Source organism: Bubalus bubalis, chromosome 6 (assembly GCF_019923935.1).
Source record: "Bubalus bubalis isolate 160015118507 breed Murrah chromosome 6, NDDB_SH_1, whole genome shotgun sequence".
In the NCBI taxonomy this organism is placed as follows: Eukaryota; Metazoa; Chordata; class Mammalia; order Artiodactyla; family Bovidae; genus Bubalus; species Bubalus bubalis.
This window is the reverse complement of record NC_059162.1, coordinates 92940164-92960570: the sequence shown is the minus strand read 5'-3', so window position 1 is coordinate 92960570 and position 20407 is coordinate 92940164. Positions and strand designations below refer to the sequence as shown.

The following is a 20407-nucleotide window of genomic DNA, read 5'->3' as shown; positions in this document are numbered from 1 at the left end:
TTTTGTGTAAAATTTTTTTGAGGTCTAGCCCATAAAGAAAGGCATAAATCTGAGTGTATAGGCAAATAAATGTTAACAAATGAATACATCTCCCAGCTCAAGAGGTAGAAAGTTGCCAGCACTCTAGAAACCTCCCACATATCACCTCCCATCTCTCATCATTCCCCAAAGGAACCACTATTCCAAGTTCTAGCACCGTAAGTTGAATTTTATTTATTTTGGAAATTCATACAGATGGAGCCATACAATATTTACTGTTTGAGGTGTGGCTTCTTTCATCATTGTAAGATCCATTATATTATTGCATGTAGCATCAGTTCATTTTTACTATGTGACTCCATCAGAATTTATTTATTCAGTTCATGGTTGATATATCTTTACATGTTTCCATTTTGGGGTGTTAATGAATACAGCCATTACAGACATTCTCATGTGTGTCTTTTAGTGGACATATGTACTTATCTCCATTTGGCATATAACCAGGAATAGAAATATTAACTCATGAGCTACCATATAGCCAAGTTTCCTTGTGGACATACTGTTTTAATTCTCTTCTGTATTACTCTTCAATATTATATGAGAGTTTTATTTGTTCCACATTTTTGACAGTACTTTGGTAATTTAGTTTAGTCTGTTTTTTAAGTCAAATTCTTTAAGGTATAATTTGTGTACAATAAAATATACCATTTTTAGATTACAATTCTATGAATTTAGACAAATGCCTACAGTTGTGTAGCCACTACCAAAAATCAAGATACATAATATTTCCAAAAAATGTCCTCGTCTCCTTTGGTAGTCAGTCCCCTTCTCTCATGCTCTGATCTGATTTCTGTCCCTGTGGTTTCACTTTTTCCAGCATGTTATAAACTGCACATGGAATCATAATAGCCTGTAGCCTTTGAGCCCACGTCTTTCACGGACTGTCCGTAGTGTGTTCCTGTTTGTTGCTGAGTAGTCTATCCACTCACTGGCTGATGTATATTTGTCTTTTTTCCAGATTTTGGCATTTGAATAAAGCCTCTGTGAACATTCACGTACAGGTTTTTGTGTGGATTTATGTTTTCATTTCTCTTGAGTGAACACTGAACACTTAAGAGTGGGATTACTAGGTCATATGGCATATGTGTTTGTAGCTTTCTAAGAAACTTCCAGGCTGTTTTCTAAAGTGACTGTAACATCTTACAGTCCCTCTAGCATTATATTGACCTTTAGCTGTCCATCTGTACCAGCACTGGGTATTTCTGAAGCTCTTCATTGTAGTAGGTATGTTGTAGTGTCTCATCTATACTTTCAGTTTGCATTTTCCTGATAACCAGTGGAACCGAGTAGTGTTTCATGTGCGTCTCTGGCCGTTGGGAGATCTTTTGTATGTGCCTGTTTGCCCATTTTTGTATTGGTCTATCCACCCTTTTCTAATTGAGTGATAGGAGTTTTTTATATTTTCTGGCTACAAGTTCTTTGTTCGATATATGAGTTACAAATATCTTCTCCCTCTTGGTCTGCTACTGTTTTGAAAACAGTTTTGTTGGAATACAGCTGCATTTGTTTATGTATTATCTGTGGCTGCTCTTGTGCTGTAGGGGCAGGGTTGAGTCATTGCAGTAGAGAGCTAATGGCTCACAAAGCCTAGAGTATGTAATGTCTGATCCTTTGCAGAAAAATTTTGTTAAGCCCGGATAGCGCTAGGTATGCATCTTCTATTACCGCATGACAAATGACCACAAACTTAGTGGTTTAAAACAACACACACATTTATTACCTCACAGCTTCCATGGGTATGTTGGCTGAGGACAGCTTAGCTGGGTCTTCTGCATAAGGTCTTACAGGCTGCAGTTAGGGTGTTGTCCAGGGCTGGGTTGTCATCTGGAGACTTGGCTGGAGAAGGGGTTTATATCCAAGCTCAATCATGTTGCTGCAGAAGTAACTTCCTTGCAACTGTAAGAATGATAGCTTTAGGGTTTGTTGTTTTTTTTTTTTACTGGTTATAGTCCAGAGTCTACCCGCAGCTTCTAAAGGCCAGTACCCTGCCATGTAGCTCTCTGCCTGTGCGGTATGTAGTTCACAGTATAGCAGCTAGCTTATTCAAGGCCAGCAGGAGAGTGAGGCAAACTTGGCCAGCAAGAGAGAGTCTTATATAATGTAATACAACACAAGAATGACAGACCATCACCTTTCTCACCTTCTGCAGGCTAGAAGCAAGTCACAGGTCCTGACCATACTCGAGGGTAGGGGATTATATGAAGGCATGAATGAAAACCAGAAGGCAACGATCACAGGGGTCACCTTAGAGTCTGTGTGCCCCAGTAGCTATTATTATTATATTGGTCTCCAAGTTTACAGATGTTTTTCCTATACATATATAATTGAATATCTGTTTTTAAGCAAAACAGGGGTTCATGCTTACAGTTTGTTTTGTAACTGGCTTGTGTAACAGTATCATGAACAGTATAATATGAATATCTTTTCAGGTCAGTGAAATGTAGATCCTCATCATCTAATGGCTGCATTGTACCCCACTGTAGGAATATACCATGATTATTTAATGTATTCCCTCTTGTCAAATATCAAGATTGCTTGTGATTTATGCCACATTTTACCAGGCTGCTGTAGAGTGTATGGGAGTGCCCATGTGCCCACACTAACACTGGGTATGATTCTGTTACAGTCAATGACTTTTGACTAAAATGTACACATGAAACTGAACACTCCCCTTTTCTCCTTCTTTCTGCATGTCTGTTTTAGATAAGAAGGCCGACTGCACAATTACAATGGCCGACTCGGACTTATTGGCTTTGATGACTGGTAAAATGAATCCTCAGACGGTATGTATAATGGTGCTTATATTCTTGTATTAGGTGTGTTTTGGTTTTTTCCTGATGGCTCAGTTGGTAAAGAATCCGCCTGCAATACAGGAGACCTGGGTTTGATCCCTGGGCTGGGAAGATGCCCTGGAGGAGGGTGCTCCAATATTCTTGCCTAGAGAATCCCCATGGACAGAGGAGCCTGGCTGGCTACAGTTCATGGGGTTGCAAAGAGTTGGACATGACTGAGCGACTAAGCACAAACACACACATAGGTGGGTTTTAGCCCATTTGATTTCATCACCTGTCTCAGCCTCATCCCATAAAATCTAAAGAGGTCAAACCCACAAAACTCAGTGTTCCCCAAATGTCCACTTAATGAATGACAAACAGTTGTGGATATAACCATGTGCCAGCCACTGCCTTGTGTGCTAGAAATGTCCAGATGAATAAGAAATAGCTCACTTGTTCAGGGCATCCACAATTTGGTACAAGACAGGTTTGTAGAAGAATAAGTGCACCAAATAGCCATGGTGCCCTGTCTGGCTTGTGGTTGAGGAGGGTGGAAGAAGAGAAGCCATGTCTTCCTGGGCTGTCAGAGAAGGCTTCACAGAGGAAGCAACACTTGGCTTTGTCCTGGGGGTGAACAGGAGTCAGCACTGTACAGGTGGAGAGTAGGAGTCATTCAGATAGAAGGAGGGGCCGGTGGTCACAGAGGCAAGACCTTCTACTTTCGTATCTTTGCCGGTGCTTTTTTTTTTTTTTGTCTGAACTGTGACTTCCTTGACAAACTCCTTGTCTTTCAAAATGAATTTAGGGACTTCCCTGGTGGTCCAGTGGTTAAGTCTCTGCACTCCCAATTCATGGGGCTTGTGTTCGATCCCTGGATGGGGAGCTAGATGCCACATGCTACAACTAAGAGTTCACATTCTGCAACTCAAGGTCCCTTATGCTGCAAGTGAGACCCGACACAGCCAAATAAATAAATATTAATATAACAAACAAAATGAATTTAGATGATATGTTTGAAGACCTCCTACCACATTGTTGGGGAGCTATAGTCAGTCCCTCTTTGGGGCCACTTGCTGGGCTACTAGCCTAGCACTTGTTATTATGGTAGTCATAATGTGCCTGTCTCTTCCCCATTAGATTTAGATTGTGTTTGTCTCAAGGAAACAAAACACATCTTGTTCATCCTTGTGTCTTTAGAACTTAACATGGTGCCTGGTGTGCATGCGTGCTAAGTTGCATCAGTCGTGTCCGAGCCTTTGTGACCCTGTGGACTGTAGCCCACTGGGCTCCTCTGTCCATGAGATTCTTCAGAGCTGGCACGTCCCCCTTCCCACCCACTGCAGCTCAGCCACCGTGCACTCCATACACTTCCTTGGTAGCATGGCCAGGCTTCACACTCAGCTGCCTTTATTCTCTCCGTTTATCTGTTTACCACCCATTTGGAGAGTGTCAGCTTGCTTTTCCTGAACACTTGTTAGCACCCAGAGGAATTACAGATAAATGTGGGAGACCTTTGCATTAATGTGCTAATGGTCGTTTCTTCTCCCGAGCGCGCAGGCTGTAGTGGGCGTGGCGCACAGACTTGGATTTGCCCTGCAGCAGGTGGCATCTACCTGGGCCAGAGTGCAAACTCATGTCCCCTGCATTGGAAGACAGGCTTTTAACCACTGGACTACCAGGAAAATCCTCCCAGGCAATTGTTAAATGCAACGAGTTGTGTCTCTGCACTTGGGACTGTTTTGAGTCTCCTTATTGAGCCAAAGATTCACACAGGCACCTCAGTCTCAGCAAGCTGCTCTGCCTCCCTCTGTAGGGAACACAAAAAAGGGAGGAAAATGGTGATACTTCATTGCATAGATGCATCTGTAATCGAATCCCAAGTTTCTGAGTGTGTTACACATGTGCTTTTCCTCCCTGCTGGCAGACCCACTGAATGTGTAATGTTTTTAAACAAAATCAGTCTAGTATGAACCCACTCTGCCTAAGATGTGGAAAATGTACCTCCTTTGAGGAAAACAGGTAATGGCAGACTCAGTTTCTAAGAGAACAGACTTTGGAAAAATGTCCCTTTTGACTGCTCTGTGTAAAGCATGACTTTTACAAATTCATCCTTGTGACGAATCAGATGCTAAATCTATTACAGAAAGCCAAGTTTCATATTCTGAAGAAAGTTTGAGACCTGGAGAAATAAATCATCTTGGGGCTGCATGGTTTAGTGCATGTGTGCTAAGGCATTTCAGTCATGTCCAATTCTTTGCGACCCTATGGATAATCTAGAAATACCAGCGATCTCAAAACAAAAAAAGCAAATAATAAATGTTCTTTTTTTTTTTTCCTCACAGGCCTTCTTTCAAGGCAAATTGAAAATCAATGGCAACATGGGTCTGGCTATGAAGTTACAAAATCTCCAGCTTCAGCCTGGCAAAGCTAAGCTGTGAACTCCCTTTGCCTCCTTTGAAAATCAAGATGAGATATATAGATATATATCCATATATTTCATTGTCAGAACTTAGATTGAAACTATACATTGGGAAATAGCATGAGATTTGTTTCTAAATGGGTGTGATCAATTCTGTTTTTTCTAAGTGCTGGGTGAATAGAACCTGATGGTTTACTACTGCTGTGCTGAGTTGCAAACAACTGTGCATTACAAAGTTAATATGGTAATCATGGTTTGGGGTAAAATTGAGTTTTGGAATAAAGTTAGAAATAGCAAAATACAAAAAGTATGTAAACAGAAGCTCTCATTTTGCTAATAATGTATATTTGAAGATTATTCTGCTGAAATTTCAAGTTTTCCTTGGGAGAATGAAGAAAGAAACAGAATATCATTATTAGCTGACCAGTAATTAATGTTGTGCATTTAATGACCTTAATATATTTCCCAGTGATAATTTTTAAAATTCTGTACTGGGATTTTTGTTTTTAAAAAAATAAACTTTAAAATTTTGAATTTCATGCCATCAAAGTGACATTTTCTTCCCAAATCAAAGAAATGTGATCAAAGCTTGGGAGTAAAAATCTATCACTGAACCCAGGCCTATTTTTTAAAATAAAAATATTTTAAAATGAGATTTGTTCTTGAAAAAAATTAGTGTATAAGTCACAAAATGCTGTTTTGAAAGTAATTCAATGAATGGAGTTTGCTTTGAGATGCACAATTTTCAAATTATAATCTTGTATTAATTTAAATTTGTAACATTCTTAATTATAATTTTCCTTTTTCCATGTTAGTTTAACCACATTTATCTTCCTAGTTTTTCTAATGCTAATGTTATTTCTAATTACTCAGTAAAATGTGGGGTAAAATAATGTTTTTGGAAGAATATTTAATATCAAAATTAAAATAGTTCTTCCTCATTGCCTTTGTTTTTACTGTGTATATTATTTTTGTTCAAAGTTTTCCAGATGACAGAGAGTAAGAGAAAAATTTGAGATTTACAATCTGTGTTACCTAGACTGCTATCTACTGGTACTTTGGCATAATCAGTCAGTAGTTCTTGATTAGGGAGGTGCTGTGTTGTGGTGGAAAGAGCACTTGACTAGAAATTAGGAGTCTTGTTTTTCTTAGGCAAATAAGTAACTGTCTATCTGAGCCTATATTCTAATCTGTTAAAAGGGTCTCTAAGGCTCCTTCTGCTCTGATAATCTTGTGAGTCTCTTAGTAGAACCTTTGGGAGACATCCAGACCCCACCTTTCTTCTGTTAAGGTGGTTACTTCACCCAAAGGTGGTTGGAGGTAAAAAGCCAGGTGGTTTAATTTGTTTGTTTAAATGCTTGGAGTCTCTAATAATGAAATCAGGACTGTGGATCCGATCCCCCTAGACCATTTAACTTTGCATGTTCTACAACCAGCAGAACAGTGTTTGGGGCTAGGGAAACGTGGTAAATTAAGTCAGTATAAGTTGACCTCAGGTCCCCCAAAATGAATTCAGAACACAGACTTACTTCCTAATCATGGTGGCTTTTTACTCTCTAAAGAAATAAAGACTTCAAGAAAATCATTCCAACAAAATGTGTGACTTATTTGTAGTTTGGATTTGCTGCTGCATTCTGCCTTCACTTATTCCAGGTATCAGGAGATATCTGTTACAGCCTTTAGGAGGAACCTGGAAAAACAAACAAACAAAAACAACAACAGATTCTTGGGGGTAGGGATAGATTCGTGTGTAAATACAATTTATATGTATAATAGAGAAGTACTTCATGATAAATATACAGCAGCAGTTTAATTTCTAGGGAAGCATCATGGTTTGGAAGAAAGAAGTTAACAAATCTGGGGTAAAACTGATGCTGTTACGTGTTTTGCTACTTGAGCGGATTGAGCTTCAGTTACCTCATCTAGAAAGTGGAGATATTAATATTGACCTCCTACCATTATTGAGACTCTAGAAAGAGAACATATATAAAATACCTAAATTAGTGTTAGAATCCCATGGACGGAGGAGCCTGGTAGGCTGCAGTCCTGGGGTCACAAAGAGTTGGAACAGGACTGAGCGACTTCACTTTCCCCTTTTCACTTTCATGCATTGGAGAAGGAAATGGCAACCCACTCCAGTGTTCTTGCCTGGAGAATCCCAGGGATGGGGGAGCCTGGTGGGCTGCCGTCTGTGGGGTTGCACAGAGTTGGACACGACTGAAGCAGTGTTAGTTGTACATCCTAGTCATTCTTAGTTCCCGTACTGAAGTGTGAGTTCCCTTATTCTCCCTGCCTTTTGTCTCTGTGATGTATGATATGATATGAGTCTTTTCTCATCTGTTGATTCACTGAACATATATTTTGAGTGCCTACTGTCTGTAGGGTACCATATTGAGGGTAATGCTAGGCACTGGAGATAGCAGTGAGCTCCTCCCCTAATAGTGCTTACAGCCTAGTGGGAGAGACAGTCAGTCAAAGAATCATTGTTACAGACTGATGTGCCATATGAGGGATAGTCAGGGTGCTGTGATGGAGAGTCATAATGAGGGGCCTCTTTTGATACAGTGGTTGAGGGAGACATCTCTGAGGAGGTAATATTTAAGCTGAGATCTACAGTTTGAGGAATGAACCATGCAAAGAATCATTCAGGAAAGGAAAGATGCCTGGCTTGTTCTAGAAATTGCAAGAGGGCCATGTGAACGGAATACAATGACCTGGAACTAAAGGCCCAGGATGAAGTTGAATAGATAAACAGGAGCCAGTTATATTGGCATTTGTTTATTACGGTAAGGTCGGGTTCACCAACCCCCCAGGCCATGGCCTGTTAGGAACTGAGCCGCACAACAGGAGGTGAGCAGCCAGTGAGCAAAGCATCATCTTTATTTACAGCTGCTCTGCATCACTCACATTACTGCCTGAGCTGCTCCTCCTGTCAAATCAGCAGCAGCATTAGATTCTCATAGGAATGCAAACCCTATTGTGAACTGTGCATGAGAGGGACCTTGACTGCATGTTCTTTAGGCGTGCTGCGATTCATGGGGTGGCAAAGAGTCGGACACGACTGAGTGACTGAACTGAACTGAATGCCTAATGATCTGAAGTGGTGTTCTGATGAGGCTAGCCCTTGTAAGTGGCTGCAAATACAGATTATTGTTAGTTTGACTGCACAGAGACCAAAATCAATTGCTTGCAGACTCATATCAAAATCCTATCAGTGAGTGGCAAGTGACAAGCTGCATCTAGTGGCAGGCTTTCAGTCAGAATCCAACGCTTATTTTAGTCCACGTGTAGCCCTGCCCATTATTTTATTTACCGCTTCCATCCGTGCTCTTTCCTGCACTGCTTACTTGTCTCAGTCACAGTTTTAAGTCCACACGCTTAACCCTAGTCAAAATGAATAACAAACCTTGCTGGAGAGCTTCTTTGAAAACAGGGAAAAACTCAATGATGAGACAGCAGAAGACTCTTAAGATTGCTAACAAAAAGGAAGCTGCATTTAAAAGAAAATACCAAGAGTCCTACTTAAATGATGGGTTCATTGCAGAGGTGATTCACTTTCTCCAAGCCCACTTTGTTGGTGGGCTTCCAGTGAAGCCATGAAACATTAAAACTGCTTCACCACATAAAGACCAAGCACCCTGCATTAAAACACAAAACTTTGGAGTTTTTCAAAAGAAAAAAAATGTGAACATGAAGACCTGAAGCAATTATTGAAGGCCACCACTTCATCAAATGTGTCTGCCCCGAGAGCATCATTTTTAGTGGCTAACTGCATTGGTAAAACTAAGAAGCTCTTTACTGTTGGTGAAGAGTTGATCCTGCCTGCTGCTATGGACATTTGTCGTGAACTTTTATGAGAGACTGCAGTTCTAAAGGTGGCATGTGTTCCTCTTTGGGCAGCACTGTAACTAGACGACTTGATGAAGTAACAGAAGGCATTGAGGCACAATTGTTAGGATTAGTGAGTCGCCATGGTATGCAGTCCAGGTTGACGAGTCCACCAATGCTGACAGTAAGGCAACGATTCTTGTTTTTGTGCTATATTTTTTCAGGAGGATATGCAGAGGATATGTATATTCTTGTTGCCAACCAACACTGCAGCTGCAGAGCTACTCAAGTCTTGGATTATATATAAGGAAAACTGACTTGGTCATTTTATGTTAGTGTATGCATGGATGGAGTGTCTGCCGAGACTGGACAGCTTTCTGGTTTCACTACCTGGGTCAAAGAGGTTGATTCTGAGTGTGAGGCTATGCACTGGGTCATCCATAGAGAAACGCTGGCTAGGCAAAAAATGTCACTTGAACTTAACATTTTGCAGAATGTGATGAAAATTATAAACTACATTGAAATACGTGCCTTTAACTCATGTCTGCTCATGCAGCTCTATGAGGAGATTGACGCAGAGCACGCACATCTTTTCTTATACACGAAAGTGAGATGGCTTTTTAAAAGTAGATCACTGGCCAGAGTTTTTTTAAAAAGTTGGATGATAATTACCTTACAACGCTGTGTTCGTTTCTGCTGTACCACAACATGAATCAACTGTGAGCATACATGTATCCCCTCCCTTGGGAGCCTCCCTCCCACTGCACCCCCACCGCTCTAGGTCATCGCTGAACATTGAGCTGAGCTCCCTGTGCGTCTTCCCAGTGGCTGGCTGTTTACACGTGGTGCTGTATGTGTGCTAGTCCCACCCTCTCCTTTGCCCCTCTGTCCACATGTCTCTGTTCTGTATCTGTGTCTCTATTCCTGCCCTGCAAATAGGTTCATCTGTACTATTGTTCTATGGCCAGATATTGTAAAGTAATTAGCCTCCAATTAAAAAAAAAAAAAACACAAGAGCCACTCCAGAGATTTCTTTCAGAAAAATAGTCACCACTGGCAGCACATTTTAGTGACACAGAATGGGTTGCAAAACCTGCTTACTTGTGTGACATATTCAACCTTCTTAACACACTGTATCTGTCACTTCAGGGGAGAACAACAATTGTGTTCAAGTCAGCAAATACAATGGCTGCATTCAAAGCCAAACTGAAATTATAGGGGCAAGTGAATGAATATTGGGGTTTTTTGACATGTTTAAAACATTAGGAGAGATTTTGAAAGAGACTAAGCTAGGGCCATCTTTCTCCCAGCTGGTGCATGGTCACCTATCTTAGCTTTCAAGAGAGTTTGAGCATGACTTCAAAACCACAAAACACCCTCAAACTGGGAAGGAATGGATCTGTGGCCCATTTGTGAATAAGCCAGGTTAATTGACTTTGTCCATGCTAAAAGAGGATCAACTGGTTGAGATCGAAAATAATGGTGGCCATAAAGTATGTTTGAGATAACTTCAGATCTCCACACTTTCTGGATTAAAGTCAAGGCACAATATCCTGAGATAGCCACAAAAGCACTGAAAAGCCTGCTCGCATTTCCATCTTGTCTTTGTGAAGCAGGGTTTTCTGCAGTGACAGCAGTTAAAATGATATTATGGAGTAGATTGTGTGTGGTAAGTCGCTTCAGTAGTGTCCGACTCTGTGCGACCCTATGGACTGTAGCCCGCCAGGCTCTTCTGTCCATGGGATTCTCCAGGCAAGAATACTGGAGTGGGTTCATGCCCTCCTTCAGGGTGTCTTCTTGACCCAGGGATAGAACCCAGGTCTCCCACGTTGCAGGCAGATTCTTTACCGTCTGAGCCACCAGGGAAGCCACAGAGTAGACTGGATGTAAGCAACACATTTCGGGTGTTACTGTCTCCCGTCACCCAGAGATGGGACCATCTAGTTGCAGGAAAGCAAGTTGAGGGGTCTCACAGATTCTGCATTATGGTGAGTTGACTAGATTTTTGTGTTGTTAGCTAACCAGACTCTGGAATGCTATATATATATTTTTTTTTTTGAGTCACCCCATCCTGTCTGACTCTTTGTTACCCCATGGACTATATAGAATTCCCCTGGAATTCTCCAGGCCAGAATACTGGAGTGGGTAGCTGTTCCCTTCTCCAGGGGATCTTGGGTTGGCTAAAAGGTTTGTCTGGGTTTTTTAATTCTCCTCATTTAACAGATGAGGGTAAGAAGTTCAGCAAGGTGGTTACTGTCCTGAGTAGGCAGATAACTGCTTACTGTGGTTGGTACTGATTCCTAAGATTTGGGCTCTTCTGTGTTACTCTCCCAGGAAATGAGCAAAACTATGGGGCACATTTGTATTTAGCAGTGGGTTGACAATGTTACTGGTCTGTGTCCATGCCCATAGCTTAGTGACTCCTGAACCTGGCTGGGCATAGACTTAGGAAGCTCAGATCAGTTAGAGTGACCACATGGGGACTTCCATGATAGTCCTGTGGTTAAGAATCTGCCTTGCAATGCAGGGGACATGGATTCAATTTCTGGTCAGGGAACCAAGATCCCACATGCTGCAGAACAGCTGAGCCCTCACACCGAAACTACTTAAGCCTGCCCACTCCAGAACCTGTGTGCCACAACAGGACAGTCTGTGTGGAGCAACGAAAGATCCTGCATGACACAATGGAGATCCTGCGTGCCCCAACCGAGACCCGATGCAGCCAAAAAAAAGAGTGGCAGCATGGCTGTGTCTTGCCCTGCCTTGGTACAGGACGGGGGCTGCTGATGTGCATATCAGCCCCACTTTATTTCCAAGTGTTGTCATCTTGCTCACTTTTGCTCATGCTGTTCACTTCAGGCTTCCTCTTCTTTGCCTCCAATGCCTATTGATCCTTCAGCCTTCAACTCCAGTGTTACCTGTCCATTTCTTAACCCTCCATGTTATCCATCTGAGTTAATTGTTCCCTTCTCAGGGCTTCTGAAAGCTAGTTAATGCACCATCAAATATTTGCCTGCCAACCTACAGTTTACAAAAGGTTTTTCACAGCAGTGATTTCACCTGGTTCTTAACACTGTGCTTGAATAATAACTCATGTTTATGGAACATCAGGTATTTTATTATTATTTTTTTTAATCCTCACAACAGGTTCATTGTAGTTGAGGAGGCTGAGGCAAACAGTGAGTAACTGGCAGAGAGCTGGGTCTATTCAACCACAACCAGGGTTTCTTTATTATCTCTGTTGTACTGAGGAAGAAACGGCTATTGCAGGGTGGTTCTTACACCCTCTTGCCATCTCTGGTGAGCACCTAATAACCGAGACACAGTGATCAGACTTGAGTGCCAGCACTATAAAGGCCCAGAGGGGTCTGTTTTATCCTTAGTTTATTGTTCTATTAGAGAGAGACAGGTATGCTCCAAAGCAAACCCAACTCCAGTGATGAGCTCGCCTGGGTGAGGAGTAACGAGGGGAGCAGTAGGTGGCACAGTCAGCACCCTAGTACCAGGCACCGTGCCTGTCGTTTCCTATCCATCATTGTCCTTGTGAGGCAACTGGAACCCAGAGAGGTGAAATGATGAGGGCAGAGGTGAAATGATGAGGGCAGAGGTGCTGTACTTCCTTCTGGATCCTGCCCTGTAAGGTGTCCATCTCCCTTGCTTCAGGTTAAATGGAGGTCACTCGCCAACAAATCGGCAGGGAGGGTGGGGAGCGGTGCTTCTCTCTGAAGACAGTCATGCCTTCCAGCCCATCCCAGGTTGGGATGTTCTGAAACAACACACAGAGTATCAGTTTGCAGGGGCAGGACCAGCGGCCAGTAAAGACTCACTCAAGCTTGTTCATCCCATGATGAGTCTAGAACCCAAGTTTTTCACTGCCTCTGGACTCTGGGGTTGGGCCATGCAAATGTGTGGGCCGTGGTGGCACCTTGGTTTCCTCATGCCAGCCTCTATTTGTGCACAGTGTGCATGCCTCTGAGAGCTCACAGTCTCATGCAGCAGTCTGAAATGAGGCTACTCAGTAGAAAACAAAGACTACGCTTTGCAGTAAGAACTCTGGTGTGTAGTTGGTTCATATCAGGTCCTACAAGTCCCTAAACCCCTGTTTAGGAGGATTTTCATTATTTATTAACCAGGAGATTAGTATTTTTGACTCACCTGGGAGTAAAGAATAGGTCAGCTCCAGTTTATGGTGCCACCATTGAGCATATACAGTCTATAGGCAATAATCAAGGCCTTGTCATCCCACTCCAGCCTGGCCTCTACAGTAGCCCCTGGTACAGAGATCTCAGAAGTTGCTATTCTCTGTCTGTCTGGTTTCTCTGTGGTTCTCTGGAGACCAAAGTAGGGCAGGATCAGTTCAGTTCAGTTCAGTCATTCAGTCATGTCCAACTCTTTGTGACTCCATGGACTGCAGCACGCCAAGCCTGCCTGTCCATCACCAATTTCCGAAGTTTACTCAAACTCATGTCCATTGAGTCAGTGATGCTATCCAACCATCTCATCCTCTGTCAGCCCCTTCTCCTCCTGCCTTCAATCTTTCCCAGCATCAGGGTCTTTTCAAATGAGTCAGTTCTTCGAATCAGGTGGCCAAAATATTGGAGTTTCAGCTTCAGCATCAGTCCTTCCAATGAATATTCAGGACTGGTTTTCTTTAGGATAGACTTGTTGAATCTCCTTGCTGTCCAAGGGACTCTCAAGAGTCTTCTCCAACACCACAGTTCAAAAGCTTCGATTCTTCAGTGTTGAGCTTTCTTTATGGTCCAACTCTCACATCCACACATGACTACTGGAAAAACCATAGCTTTGACTAGATGGGCCTTTGTCAGTAAAGTAATGTCTCTGCTTTTCTATATGCTGTCTAGGTTGGTCATAGCTTTTCTTTCAAGGAGCAACCATCTTTTAATATCATGGCTGCAGTCACCATCTGCAATGATTTTGAAGCCCAAGAAAATAAAGTCTGTCACTGTTTCCATTGTTTCCCCATCTATTTCCCATGAAGTGATGGGACTGGATGCCATGATCTTCGTTTTTTGAATGCTGAGTTTTAAGCCAACTTGTTCACTCTCCTCTTTCACTTTCATCAAGAGACTCTTTAGTTCTCCACTTTCTGCATAAGAGTGGTATCATCTTCGTATCTGAGGTTATTGATATTTCTCCCAGCGATCTTGGTTCCAGCTTGTGTTGCAACCAACCCAGCATTTCGCATGGTGTACTCTGCATATGAGTTAAATAAACAAAGTGACATTATACAGCCTTGACATATTCCTTTCCTGATTTGGAACCAGTCTGTTGTTCCATGTCCGGTTCTAACTTTTGCTTCTTGACCTGCATAGAGATTTCTCAGGAGGTGGGTAAGATGGTCTGATACTCTGACCTCTTGAAGAATTTCCCATAGTTTGTTGTGAACTACACAGTCAAAGGCTTTGGTGTAGTCAGTAAAGCAGAAGTAGATGTTTTACTGGAACTCTCTTGCTTTTTCTATGATCTAACGTATATAACAATTTGATCTCTGGTTCCTACCTTTTCTAAAACCAGCTTGAACATCTGGAAGTTCTCCGTTCACATACTGTTGAAGCCTGGCTTGGAGAATTTTGAGCGTTACTTTGCTAGGATGTGAGATGAGTGCAACTGTGCAGTAGTTTGAACATTCTTTAGTATTTCCTTTCTTTGGGATTGGAATGAAAACCGGTTCCATCATTTCATGGCAGATAGAAGGGGAAAAGGTGGAAGCAGTCACAGATTTCCTCTTGGGCTCTAAAATCACCACAGTGGTGACAGTAGCCATGAAATTAAAAGACATTTGCTTCTTGGCAGGAAAGCTATGACAAACGTAGACACTGAGTTAAAAAGCAAAAGCATCACTTTGCCAACAAAAGTCCATAAAGTCAAGGCTATGATCTTTTCAGTATTCTTGTATGAATGTGGGAGCAGGACAGTAAAGAAGGCAGAGCACCAAAGAACTGATGTTTTCAAACTGAGGTGCTAGAGAAGACTCTTGAGAGTCCCTTGGACAGCAAGGAGATCAGGCCAGTCAACCTTAAATCAACCCTGAATACTCTTTGGAAGGACTAATGCTGAAGCTGAAGCTCCAATACTTAGACCACCTGATATGAACAGCTGGCTCATTGGAAAAGATCCTGATGCTAGTAAAGGTTGAAGGCAGAAAGAGAAGAGGGTGACAGAGGATGAGGTTGGATGGCATCACCAGTTAAATGTCCATGAACTTGGGCAAACTCCTGGAGATGGTGAGGGACAAGGAAGCCTGGTGTGCTGCAGTCCATGGGATTGCAAAGAATTGGACATGACTTGGCAACTGAACAACAATAGCAATAACCCAATAACTTAAATGGAAGGGAAAGATTTCTTTTTCCGGGTGCATCAGAATGTCCCAGCATTTGCATTAGTGATTCTAGTACTAGTCTTTGATATTCTGGTGTTTTGGTATAAAAAGCTACTTTCAAATACTGAAATACTAGTAATTACATTAGTAGACTACTATTATTTCAAGTATTGAAAAATCTAAAGCCTAAATCATCTTGAGATCAAGTTCAAAGACCCGGTATTTATTTTATGCAAAAAGCGAAGCCCTAGAGTCTACAAGTCTTGCTGGATAGGCCCCTCTGTGGAAGTGCAATCAACTACTACCTTGGATCCCTCAAATATTAGAGAAACATTAAAATTAACAGCATTAGGTTCTTCGTTTATGTGGAATGAAACTAAAAGGAAGAAATGAAAACAAAACAAATGCTTTCTTTTAAACCAAATTCACTATCAGTTTTTTACAGTCCTTGACCTCAAAGAAGGCCTCAAAGTTATAAAAAGAGTAGGATTATTTAAAGGAGATAGGATTTTTCTTTCCAAAGTAAAATACTTCTTTTTTACTTTACTTTTCATTATTAATTCAAATACTTTTATCTGTTAATGATATTAAAATGATAGCGTGTGGTTAACATTTTTATAGGCTTATATTTTAACTTAGTTTTGTAACATGTCTGTATTTTTTGTATTTGAAATTCATTAAATATTGTTTATATTTAAAAAAAGGTCTTAATGACCCAGATAACCATGATGGTGTGGTTACTCACCTTGGGCCAGACATCCTGAAGTGTGAAGTAAAGTGGGCCTTAGGAAGCATACTACCAATAATGCTAGTGGAGTTGATGGAATTCCAGCTGAGCTGTTTCAAATCCTAAAAGATGATGCTGTTAAAGAGCAGTACTCATGTCAGCAAATTTGGAAAACTCACCAATGGCCACAGGGCTGGAAAAGGTTAGCTTTCACTCCAATCTCAAAGAAGGCCAATGCCAAAGAATGTTCAAACTACCGCACAGTTGTGCTCATTTCACATGCTAGCAAGGTAATGCTCAAAATCCTTCAAGCTAGACTTCAACAGTACATGAACTAAGAACTTCCAGATGTACAAGCTGGATTTAGAAAAGGCAGAGGAACCAGAGATCAAATTGCCAACATCTGTTGAATCATCAAATAAGCAAGAGAGTTCCAGAAAAACATCTACTTCTGCTTTATTGACTAAGCCAAAGCCTTTGATTGTGTGAATCACAAAAAACTATGGAAAATTCTTCAAGAGATGGGAATACCAGACCACCTGATCTGCCTCTTGAGAAACCTGTATGCAGGTCAAGAAGCAACAGTTAGAACTGGACATAGAACAACAGGCAGGTTCCAAATTGGGAAAGGAGTACGTCAAGCCTCTATGTTGTCACCCTACTTATTTAACTTATATGCAGAATGCATTATGAGAAACGCTGGGCTGGATGAAGCACAATCTAGAATTAAGACTTCCGGGAGAACTATCAATAACCTTAGATATGCAGATGACACCACCCTTATGGCAAAAAGCAAAGATGAACTAAAGAGCCTTTTGATGAAAGTGAAAGAGGAGAGTGAAAAAGTTGGCTTAAAACTCAACATTCAGAAAACCAAGATCATGGCATCCGGTCCCATCAGTTCAGTTCAGTCGCTCAGTCGTGTCCAGTTCTTTGCGACCCCATGAATCGCAGCACGCCAAGCCTCCCTGTCCATCACCAACTCCCGGAGTTCACTCAAACTCACGTCCATCGAGTCAGTGATGCCATCCAGCCATCTCATCCTCTGTCGTCCCCTTCTCCTCCTGCCCCCAATCCCTCCCAGCATCAGAGTCTTTTCCAAGGAGTCAACTCTTCGCATGAGGTGGCCAAAGTACTGGAGTTTCAGCTTCAGCATCATTCCTTCCAAAGAAATCCCAGGGCTGATCTCCTTCAGAATGGACTGGTTGGATCTCCTTGCAGTCCGAGGGACTCTCAAGAGTCTTCTCCAACACCACAGTTCAAAAGCATCAATTCTTTGGTGCTCAACCTTCTTCACAGTCCAACTCTCACATCCATACATGACCACAGGAAAAACCATAGCCTTGACTAGATGGACCTTTGTTGGCAAAGTAACGTCTCTGCTTTTCAGTATGCTATCTAGGTTGGTCATAACTTTCCTTCCAAGGAGTGAGTGTCTTTTAATTTCATGGCTGCAGTCACCATCTGCAGTGATTTTGGAGCCCAAAAATATAAAGTCTGACACTGTTTCCACTGTTTCCCCATCTATTTCCCATGAAGTGATGGGACCAGATGCCATGATCTTCATTTTCTGAATGCTGAGCTTTAAGCCAATTTTTTCACTCTCCTCTTTCACCTTCATCAAGAGGCTTTTTCGTTCCTCTTCACTTTCTGCCATAAGGGTGGTGTCATCTGCATATCTAAGGTTATTGATATTTCTCCCGGCAATCTTGATTCCAGCTTGTGCTTCTTCCAGCCCAGCGTTTCTCAGGATGTACTCTGCATAGAAGTTAAATAAGCAGGGGGGCAATATACAGCCTTGACGTACTCCTTTTCCTATTTGGAACCAGTCTGTTGTTCCATGTCCACTTCTAACTGTTGCTTCCTGACCTGCATACAAATTTCTCAATAGGCGGGTCAGATGGTCTGGTATTCCCATCTCTTTAAGAATTTTCCACAGTTTATTGTGATCCACACAGTCAAAGGCTTTGGCATAGTCAATAAAGCAGAAATAAATGTTTTTCTGGGACTCTCTTGCTTTTTCGATGATCCAGCATGTTGGCAATTTGGTCTCTGGTTCCTCTGCCTTTTCTAAAACCAGCTTGAACAACTGGAAGTTCACAGTTCACATATTGCTGAACCCTGGCCCATCAGTTCATGGCAAATAGATGGGTAAACATTGGAAATAGTGATAGACTTTATTTTGGGGGGCTTCAAATCACTGCAGATGGTGACTGCAACCATGAAATTTAAAGATTCTTGCTCCTGGGAAGAAAAGTTATGACCAACCTAGACAGCATATTAAAAGGCAGAGACATTACTTTCAACAAAGGTCCATCTAGTGAAAGCTATGGTTTTTCCATGTATGGATGGATGTGAGAGTTGGACTATAAAGAAAGCTGAATGCTGAAGAATTGATGCTTTTGAACTGTGGTGTTGGAGAAGACTCTTGAGAGTCCCTTGGATAGCAAGGAGATCCAACCAGTCTATCCTAAAGGAAATCAGTCCTGAATATTCATTGGAAAGACTGATGCTGAAGTGAAACTCCATCACTTTGGCGACCTGATGCGAAGAACTGACTCACTGGAAAAGACTGATGCTGGGAAAGATTGAAGGCAGGAAGAGAAGGAGACGACAGGGGATGAGATGGTTGGATGGTATCACTGACTCGATGGACACATGTGTTTGATTAATCTCGGGGAATTGGTGATGGAGAGGGAAGCCTGGCATGCTGCAGTGCATGGGGTCGCAAAGAGTTGCACACGACTGAGTGACTGAACTGAACTGAACTGAACTGCCTCCATTCTTGCTCCATTCATTCATTTCTCAACATTGCATTTAGAATGATCTAACCATCTAACCTGCAAGTCTTCTCAGCCCAGTCTCTATCTCTTCTTAAAGTGAAAGTGAAGTCTCTCAGTCATGTCCGACTCTTTGTGACCCCGTGGATTGTAGCCTACCAGGCTCCCTCCCTCCATGGGATTCTCACCAGGCAAGAATACTGGAGTGGGTTGCCATTTCCTTCTCCAGGGGATCTTCCCAACCTAGGGATCAAACCCAGGTCTCCTGAATTGTAGGGAGACGCTTTAACCTCTGAGCCACCAGGGAAGCCCATCTCTTCTTAAAGTAAGGTTTTAGTTTTCAAAGCAGTTTTACATTAATAGCAAAATTGAGTATAAAGTACAGAGAGTTTCTACATGCTCTGTCTTCCCTCCCTCCTTCCACCAACAGGCACAACCTTGTCCACTATCCACCTCAGAGTGGCACATATGTTACAGTCAATGAACTTGCACTGATAACATCATTATCACACAAAACCCATAGTTTACATTAGGGTTCACTCTTGATGTTGTATAGTCTATGGATTTGGACCAATATATGATAACACGTATACATTATATTTTCAAACAGAGTAGTTTCACTGACCAGAAAGTCCTCTGTACTCTGCCTCTTCATCCTTCCCTCCCCTCAGCCCCTGACAACTACAAAACAATTTTTTTTTAACTATCTCCATAGTTTTGCCTTTTCCAGAATGTCATGTAGTTGGAGTAATACAGTACATAGCCTTTTAAAGATTGGCTTATTCCTTTAGTAATAAACACTTAAAATTCCTCCATGTTTTTCTGTGGTTTTGAGAGAGTCAATTCCTAGGCAGGTTGATAAGAAGTCTGGGGTCTCCGAGAAGGAGAAAGGGGTCTGGGACTCTCAAGGAGAAAATAGGGGTCTGGAATTCTCAAAGAGGAGGAAAGGACAAATTTTTTTTTCCTTTGTATTCCTTAGTCTTAGTCACATAAAATGTTTTTTTTTTTTTTTTCTTTAAGCCTCAAACTGATGATTACACAACAAACAACTCAGTTTAAACTCTGTACTAGGAATTATATAATGACAGTGTATCCTGCTTGAGGACAGTTTCTCCTTCCTGAAAACCTTCTGACTAATCCTAATATTTTAGAATGTATATTATGGGAGTGGGTCTGGTAGGATCTTTCTATTGTTAAGTTCTAATCCTGTTATCCTAAAATGTTAATTGTGGGAGTGGGTCTGGTAAAATTTTTACAACCTTGAAACATTCTTTTGATTAATTGTAATAACCAATTTAAAAAGTATATAACTCCCTTGCTGACACCAGCAAAGGAGGGTACTCTCAGTCCCCCTTCTGATATCTATGTCAGAAGCTTTCTCTGACCTTTTTCCACTGTAATAAAACTCTGCTACACAAATGCTCTTGAGTGATCAAGCCTGGTCCCTGGTCCTGAAGCTAAATCTTCTTCGGAGATCACGAATCTGACATCGTTCACTGT

General features: G+C 41.8%; 1 protein-coding gene across 5 annotated transcripts in view; it reads left to right on the top strand.

Annotated features, from left to right (window-relative positions):
- The window catches only part of SCP2 (sterol carrier protein 2), a 201899-nt gene that overhangs the window by 110950 nt on the left and 70542 nt on the right, over positions 1-20407 (top strand). For 3 of the 5 annotated variants that reach the window (XM_006063802.4, XM_025288718.3, XM_006063803.4), the window contains 2 exons: positions 2743-2822; positions 5156-6173. The exons of the other annotated variants lie outside the window; for them this stretch is intronic. In XM_006063802.4, the coding sequence (XP_006063864.1) occupies positions 2743-2822; positions 5156-5251 (176 nt within the window). In that variant the 3' untranslated portion in view covers positions 5252-6173. Of the gene's footprint in view, positions 1-2742; positions 2823-5155; positions 6174-20407 lie in introns of those variants that run through there. 5 annotated transcript variants of the gene reach the window in all.